General features: G+C 38.6%; 1 protein-coding gene across 1 annotated transcript in view; it reads right to left on the minus strand.

Annotated features, from left to right (window-relative positions):
- The window catches only part of piezo1 (piezo-type mechanosensitive ion channel component 1), a gene marked incomplete in the record, with an annotated part of 78,293 nt that overhangs the window by 21,034 nt on the left and 47,925 nt on the right, over positions 1-9,334 (minus strand). Inside the window, 11 exon segments of the mRNA XM_035663180.1 lie at positions 28-204; positions 896-1,062; positions 1,323-1,429; positions 2,446-2,604; positions 3,270-3,418; positions 3,573-3,754; positions 5,084-5,189; positions 5,934-6,114; positions 7,201-7,280; positions 7,499-7,602; positions 9,156-9,228. Of these exon segments, the coding sequence (XP_035519073.1) occupies positions 28-204; positions 896-1,062; positions 1,323-1,429; positions 2,446-2,604; positions 3,270-3,418; positions 3,573-3,754; positions 5,084-5,189; positions 5,934-6,114; positions 7,201-7,280; positions 7,499-7,602; positions 9,156-9,228 (1,485 nt within the window).

Consider the following 9,334-nt stretch of genomic DNA (forward strand, 5'->3'; position numbering starts at 1 on the left):
GTGTGTGTGTGTGTATATGTGTCTTACCCGGCTACAGTTATTGGAGTACTCGACAGGGTTGACAACAGTGAGCTGGTATAGCATCTTACACACAATGATGACACACACCCAGGCTGTGGACAGACAGGAGGCCATAGGCCTGAAGCGACCGTAGGGCATCGCCAGAGACCACAACACCACCAGGACCAGGTTCATCACAGATGGCTACACGGAAAACATGGAAACATTATTATATATGTGAATAGATCATTTATCTCTGAGGCTAACACCAAAACAGTAAATCAGTGACAACATTTTGCTGTTAGTTCGAGAACAGTCACTCAATACGACTATCAATACATAACCTTAAAATTGATCCTTCCCCCACCCCTTTTTTCTCTGTGCTCCAATAACAGTTGAGCTATCCTCGGTCTTGGAACTTTCTCCTTGCCTGTACTGCTAGGCTTATTAGACATAGACAACAAACAAATCTTTGAAGTTGGTTAAAAGATAAAATTACATATATATAAATGAGTTAGTGTTGGCAAAATGATAGCTAACCAGCGACTGACTTAAATTAGCAAGCTAGTTAGCTAGCATTTTTTTCTTACATCAGATAACTTAAGATGTGACTTTAGCATTAATCTTTTAACCATCTTCAAAATGTGGTTGTCTTTTTAACATAGATTAGCCTAGCACATAGCAAATCTAAGTACAGGAAAGAAGAAAGTTGACAGGGGTTTTGACCAAGGCTTGCTCAACTGTTATTGGAGCACAGAGCAAAAAGGGGCAGGACTTAAGAAGGCTCAATTGACTGGGACATTACTTATACAAAAAACAGAGTTTCAAAATGCTGATAAGATGTAGAAGTATCTGATTTTCTGTGCAGTGTTTCATTCATTCTGTCTGGCTTTACCTCTTCAAGTGCAACCCATACAGAGAAGAAGGCCACCATCTTGAGGATGTGGAGCTCCAGAAGCCGCCAGAGAAACACTTGAACTTTGGTAAGAATGTCAGAGAACCTTCTGGACAGAACCAGCAACCTGTCCATCACCAGACCCCACTTACTGGGCATCAGCTCCACTGAGACACGATGGATGAACAAAGATTATTATTATCAAATTATTAAAGATAATTATTAATTATAAAGTAACAACACTTTTACTCTGATGATAAATGCACACCTGGTAAATAAAATGTGATTATAAAGTTCAGAAAAGTGTCAGTGAGCGGTTTGTAATTATAAATAATTGAAGAATATATGAATGTACCGTTTATCAATAAGCAGCAATTGGATTGGGAAAGTGAGGCTTTACTATAAACTGCCAGTGTTGTCTTCTTACCTTCATCTTCAGACTCCTCATCGATGTTCGTCACTAGGTCTTCCTCTTCAAAGTTTACTCCAACGTCACCAGAGCCAATCTGCTTAGTCATCTCACTGTTCTTCTTCCTGGAGGCAGATTGTCTTATTAGTTTACTCAAAAGAAAAAAAGATGGCGGGAAACACCACCACAAAAAGCAGATTGTTTGATTATTAATATTAATTTGTTAAGCAGAGAAATGGCGGTGAGCACATTCCAGGGAAAAAAGTGGTCTACTGGACCATTGACTTCCATTCACAATCGGTCACATTTTCTTTAAAATTAAACAAACAAATAAATAAAAGAAACTTTGTGCTGCCAATATATTTGTGTTTGTAAAACAAAAATTCAAACATTTCAAATATCAAGATAAATCCAATCCAATTCTTCTGACATAAATGGAGGTCTATTGACAGGACACTGTTTCTTTGAAGATACAGTGAAATTAAGATCTAATCCTGTGTCTCTGTGTTCATTGTTCATTTATCTCTTCTTGCCATCTTCATGTGCCATAACTATTTTTAAAAAGTCATTCTTTACAATACGCATTGTGAATGCATGTACATATACATACATTTGTCCAGTCAATTGTGATTTGATCGCACATTATGTAAAACTGAACTTTTGGGTTGTACGGAGGAGGAAAATATGTGGTTGAAGTTTAAATTATTTTCTTCTCTTTTGGTTCCCAACCTGGATCAAGACCGCCTCTAGGGGCCGCCAAAGCTTCACAGGAAAGGGAATTTTTTACATTTTATTATTATTATTATTATTATTATTATTATTATTATTTATTTAGATTATTTATTTAGATTAGAATCCTGCAGTTATTGTGTTCACTGTTTGAGTTCATTGTTGGATTGTTTCTACGATTATGCATTTAATATAATATGAAATATCCATAAAATATGTCACAGAGTCGGTTTACTCAATGGGGTTCCTGGAGGAGAAAGACTGGGAATCTCTGCAAAAACTCCCCCAAATATAAAAAATATGTCACACGACAGAAGACACAGTTAAGGCACCATTTCACAAACAACATTGTCCATTAACAATATGACATTTAAAAAACACATGAGTAGTGGGAGTGTGTAGGCCGTGTTACTTGTGTCTGGGTGTAACATGCTCCAGGTCAGTGATTCTCATGAAGGGCTTGTGGAAGTAGTGCAGCTGCAGAATACAGGCCAGCAGGAAGAAGCCGGGGATCAGAATGCTGGTGAAGAGTTCGGACAGAGCGAACGTCTCAAGACCGATTGCTGCCAGCCTGAGGACAAGGGGGGGTGGGGGGTGTGATTCCACTCTTATTACTTCAGCACATTGCTCACAGAGTGGAAGGAACACAGAGTTAATAGCCCTGACCCTGTATCTACAGACCTAATTGCCACCATTTGAGTATGTAGACTGTGAGCAGGGGTAATGTTTTTAAGCTCCTCCTAGTGCTCCTAATGGCTTTCTCAAGAATCCACCAGGCCTGAATAAAAACAACCAATCAGGGATGAGAAACATATAAAGACGCTTTAGGTTGGAAGCTCGAAGATAGTCGAAAGTCTCATTCTCAGGTTCCCAAAGCGTATGTATTTGACGCCCTTGGAATGAGACTCAACAATTAACTGTCTTTCTCTGCTCCGATTGGTTGTTTTCGTCCAGGCCCGAGGGGGTTCTTTCAAATACCGTTAAGAGAACTAGGAGGAGCCAGAGAAACATGATTTGTTTTACAGATTATCTGTCTCGTGTTCTACTGTCAGGATATAGTGTAAGTTTCAACAAATATAAAAGAAAGTTATTCATATAAAAATGACCTACTGCAGCTTTAAATATGACAGAAATCACAAACTTATAATGACAGCAGAAGCATCCTACAGCTGAAAGAGAGAAGTGTCAGCAGGCTAAAGGAAGACACTACCCTCAAGCTTTTGTAAAAGAACATACTGTTCTTCTGTGAAACCGGTTAAGTTTTTCCAGTATCCAGGGAAGTCTTCAAACTGGTAAGTGTAGATGGAGATCAGCACCAGCATGGTGTAGGCCACAACAAGCCACCAGAAGATCTTCAACAGACGCCTCCACAGAGAATAGTACACCTGGAAAATGTGAACAAGTCGCTCATTACAAGTAATTTTGGAATTAACATTTTTAACAAAGAAAAAAAAGTACAAAAAATAAGAGATTCCAATAAAACATTGTTCTTAAGTGAGAATTATGTATCTGAGACATCTAAATAAACTTAAACCCAACCTGATAGAGACACAGGCAGACCAAGAACAGCAGCATGTAGATGATCTTGTATCCGACAAGTTTTCCAGCAAAGGAGACCATGATGAACATGCCTCCGCACACATAGATCCAATACTTGGCGTAACAGCTCATCACCATGCCTCCCAGAACCTTCAGCACCGACTCATTACCAGCCCCCTCTTCTGAACGGGAGAGGAGAGGGAGAAGGCTCAGATGTTGAAGGTCAAACAAAAAGTTATCAGGAAGAGACTGTACATCAGGGGGGTCAACCTCAAATTACCGCCAGTTTGAGACCCCTGGTGTACATGGTGAGACAATGTAAGGACAGGTAAGCAGGGAAAGACAAACAGTTCATCCATCTCTTTGTAGAAAGTTTGTGTTTGTACAAATCTGGAGTTTTAAAAATGTCATCCTCTGGGGACAAATTCAGTTACAGACAACAGTTGTGCCAGGACATGGTCTGAGGAGGCTGACGTTCAACCTAAAGCAAATCATGACTGACTTCAAATATCATCAGAGTAAAATGTGTTCATATCTTGTATCCATACTTGTAAATAAAGCAACTTTATAATAAAAAAAAGACTAAATGTAAATGTAAATGATAAATATAATAACTTCTGATCAACTTCAGGCTTAAATTAACAATTTACAGTTAGTCCCCTCAACTGCTGGTTTAAGCACCACACACGTCCAGTTTAAGCCCTGCCCAGGACAGATACAGATAATGGTGTACTCACTCATCCCTAGACTTCACACTGACTACGTTTACATGCACAAAATATTCCGTTTTTTTGTCCCTTTATTATGAAAAAGACAGTATTCCCACTAAGCTGTTTATATGGCTAATGGAAATGAATATACCACTGATATTCCTCTTTACATGCAGCTGTTACTCTGATTGACCTAACTGTTAATGACATACTGGATGTCCTTCAGGGGAATTTCTCTCCTTTTCAAACTGCAGTCATGTTGCTCCCGTGGTAAAAGTGGAACAGCTGGAGCCATTTGAGGCATTTTGCCTCTTTGAACTGGTGATATTATTAACATTGTCATACTTGGAATAATAGTGGAAAATGTGTGTGCATGTAAACTTAGTCATTGTTTAAGATTGTATTCAGTTTAGAATTTAACTTTTACTTGGGAACCTAAATAATGATGATATTTAGTTTTCTGTAAACTAACTGAATACAATCAAAGTTTTTATAAACAGCTTGGAACGTGTGAATAAATGGTGCAAGGCTCCAGCAGAAGTTGGTGTGGTTTAATATAGAGTGCTGCAGGGACCACATATTTTAAACAATATGGATGTATTTTATGTCGTAGAACAAAAGGTGAAAATATCTTAAGCTTGTGTTAACCACAGATTTTATTTTCAGACATCTAACCAAAAAAACATGTTTAAGAAGGTGCTAAAATGCTAACTAATTTCTGGGTTTTAGGCTCTATTCCTTCCCTGTTTGTAATGTCAGAGTGAATCAATTGAATGTTTGTGTGTGTAAAAGATGTCCGACCTCCTGTAGTGACTTCCTGTAGCGGTGTGGCCATTTTCCTCTTCTTACTGAAGTTTTCCTTCACTGACTGACGTACCAGCAGCCAGAAGGTTAAAGTGAACAGAAGCTGGAGAGAAAAAGAGTGAGATTGAAAAATAGAAAAATAATGCAGAGCAAGAATTCAGTTCACTGGGTTTTTTGAAGAGCTGAGAAAGGCGTCGCTAACCAGCAAAACAATCATCCCATTGGATGTTCAAAATCAACTCAATTCTGAACCTTTTGGCCATATTTATTAAACCTACAGCAAATTTAAATTGTTTGCTGCTGAACTTTATTATCAAAGAGGGCAGACTTTTGGAACAGCCTCTCTGACTCTCTGCAAGCATTAGGGACATACGTAAGAAAATATCAGGCCACTGTCAGTGGATCGGTATCTGACTTCATTTATAAGATTAACATCCTTTTTGTCTCACTCCAAATGTGACAGTATACAGTATGCTGTGATTTATCCTTTACAAAAGGAGAGAGAGTTCTCTCTACCCAGCAGTTTGGCCCCCATGCTGGTGCTATGTGAAGGAACATGTGCTGGATTTGGCTGTGATATATACTGCATGTAATCTGGCACAACCAGGAGTTCACTCACAACATCTCGTTAGCAAGTAACAGGCTGTACTGGCTGAGCTCTTCCCTTGTAGTGCTGCATGGAGAGATGAGCCATGCTATATCTGGTTTTTATCACTCAGCTTTTTTATGGATGGAAGTCTGCCAGTTTCCAGGAGCCACACTCCATAGCCTGGAGTCAGTGGTGAAGGGTTATATTTAATGATAAATATCACACACAAGTCGAGCAGCATCTGCGCTCTCATCTTACCATAGCTCCCAGTCTTAAGCAGGGGTACTGGGCTCTGTCCAGCCCTAGTTGTCTGAGGCTCATGGTTCCCACAGTGGTGGGCAGTTCAGGCTGAAGCTCCATGGCCCAGACGTACTGCAGGCAGCACAGAGCCAGGCCGTAGAGCAGGATGAATGGAGAGCACAGTGTGGCTGCATGCCGTCTGCAAAAAGAGGGACAGAGGTTAAAAAACCCTGAAACAACACATCAGTGTGGGTTCAGTCATAATGCAACATGGGAAATCTACACAACTGTATTAAAAAACTTGAAAACTAAATTTCTTTAGTTAACGAGACCAAACACTCACAGCACAAGCAATATATGAAGGAATCCATAAATACATTCCCCAAGCATCAATTAAAACTGGACCCATGTCATTGTGACTTGGACTCGAATCGAGTCAAGTCCCTGTTTAATGACTTACTTGCAGCTTGACTTAAGAGAAAATAAATGACTTGAGACTCGATTTGGATTTAAGTTAAAGACTTGTGACTCGATTTAAGACATGATGAATGATTTCTCTGTGTTCATTTTATGTTTTAGTTCAAATATTAAATATAGAAATATAAAAAATATTCAGCCTGTCTGTGTAACGTAACCCAGTATGGGAGTGGACACTGGGATGGGACATGATTGGATGATTACCCTGTCAGTCAAGCTCCTTGCGGTGCTACATGATCAGATCAGATGGATCAGATCATCATCATCGTCATCATCATCATCATCATCATCATCATCATCATCATCGTCATCGTCATCGTCATGCAAGAACTGCTCATCATTTGAAGACTCATTCAGATCAGTAAGTGTCTGTGGTGTTAGCTAAGGTTAGCCAGATAGTCTGTTCTCTCACAACTCTGTAGCTTGTTAAAGTTAGCCTGATAAGGACTGATATCACTAATCAACCCAATCATCAGAATAAAGCACTGTAATAAAGCATTGTAACGTTACATTTCTTCAAACTATGGATATACTTTTTATAAGTTTCAATAAATTGGTCAATAATATCATTATTACAGAGGTACTAAAAACTTGCCTTCATAAAGACCAGACACTGCAGGTAATGCTGCACTGTCTTTGGGGGCATGGTCTTGACTTGGCATCACTTCTGACTTGACTTGCCCAAAAAAATGACTGGGGACTTGCTTGACACTTGGACCAAATGGCTTAAGTGACACGTCTGCATGTCCTATTTAAACATAATCTGATTCCTGTTCTGATCTGTCAGTGCTACAGGTGTTAACAGTACCTGGAACGCAGGATCCAGATCAGACAAGCCCACAGCAGCAGCACAAAGGTCAGCCAGCTGTGGTACGTGATGCTCCACACCTGAACAACATGGAAACAACACATGAGAACAGAAACAAAGCCGGTCTGTAAGATCCATAATGTGATGCTGCTTTGGTATGCTGGTACTACTATAGGTTCACAGGAAGGTTGTGATCATAACTAATTACAGTAAGTTCCGTTGTGATGATTGAATAGACTGAGATAGCAATGTGTAGTGTATTGGTCTTATGTCAGTCCTGGATTATTCTATTAGTTACCATCATGGCAATGAGCGCACAGACGTAGCTCTGCTGCATGACCACCTTTCCCAGCAGGAAAAACGGACTTTCACTCTGTTGGCCACTGGGGGCGCCGCTATCACCTGTCAAAAATAACAATCCTCTCAGTATATAAAGCATACATAGAAACAAACAAACCAGCAGAGGAAAATCTTCAAGACATGTGGTCTGTATCAGTGGTTTTCAACTGGTCTCATCTTGGGACCCACAATTTCCCTCGGCCATTAAGTTGCAACCCACTTTTATAGAGTTCATACCAAGCGAATGTATTTAAAAATAGGTTAGTAAACACATAAAACAACACATATGCGCATTACTCTAATAATAGAGTATGAACACCACAACTGTGTGCTGCTGATTATATGAATAAAGTTAACATCATAACATCATTTTCACTCTACAGACATTTGTAGAAGCTTTTCTGTCAAAATGAAAGTCAGACATCAGATTGCTATGCATTTATTTGGTTTTTCGACCACACACTCCAAGACCCATATATGAAGGACATAAGCATAAATAAATAAATAAATGTATAAATATAAAACAAATGTAGAAATAAATAAATAAAGGTAAAAATACAGAAAGAGCCATTTCAATAAATATATAGAAATATATAAATAAATGAATGAATGTAGAAATGCATAAATGAATACATGTAAAAATAGCCTTTTCCATTACCAAAATTAATATTTTTTATTTTTTTGTCCTTCATACCCATAGTCCATGACCCCCCAGTTAAGAATGCATGTTCTATATCATGGTATGAGAAGTCATTTTGTCTTTTTATAACAGCTCAATACGTCAGATTACAGCAGCTCATCCTCCTCCCCAACTTTCTTTTTAGCATAAGAGGCATTTGATTGTTTATTCTTTGAATGTATATGTTGACCAGTTATGACGTCAGATATGGTTGAATTAAAACTGACACAGCGTTGGATAGACAGATGGCTAAATCAACATTTTTTATCATTTCTATCATCAGTGTACACAACAACAACAACATGAATTCCTGGAGGAGCTCTTTCTATTTGCTGAGCTGCTGTCATCAAAAGGATGATTGGCCCAGCTGTCTAAGAGCCCTGAGAGCAGAGATGGGACTTTGTGAGAATGTATTCATTAGTCAGCTCAGATCAGAGGGTGTGATCTACTTTTAACTTCAACTTTGCACAGTGCTGCTGCACATACATGAACCGAGACAGCAGGTGGAGAGTTTGTGCACCGAGATCTACTGCTCTTCAGTGATCATTTAATTGGTTGAGGATTAAAATAGGGCCCACCATCTTTATTAAGTCTACAAAAAGTGTTGGTATTCTCACATTACCTCTATCTAATCAGGTATTTAAAGACATTATCATAACTATGAGGAGAAGGTTTGTATAAATATTGTTTGAATATATATTATATTATTTAACTGTGAATGAGAGAACAATTGGTTATTTTCATTCACTTGCTGTAACCATGTTCTGACCTAAAAGGACTCCCTCCACATTGTCCAATTTGTCTGTAATCACCTAAATCCTGAACAGATTTTCCACTGTTGTAATGTTTGTCTTTTCAATTGTATTATTTGGAAATAGCACACACATACTGTTCTAGTTAAATAAATGATTTCTGAGAAAAGTGCAGTATTCCATACCCAGATCTGGCTGACTCTCTCCAGCTACAGTTCCTCCTCTGCTGCCTTCCGTTCCCATGGACAGGAGCATGAGCTGGAACAGAAGAGCACACATACATATATATATATACACATACATACATACATACATATATATATACATACATACATACATATATATATATATACATACATACATA

Source organism: Morone saxatilis, unplaced genomic scaffold (genome assembly GCF_004916995.1).
Source record: "Morone saxatilis isolate NCDOM2014 unplaced genomic scaffold, NCSU_SB_2.0 Contig19, whole genome shotgun sequence".
NCBI classification, from domain to species: Eukaryota; Metazoa; Chordata; class Actinopteri; family Moronidae; genus Morone; species Morone saxatilis.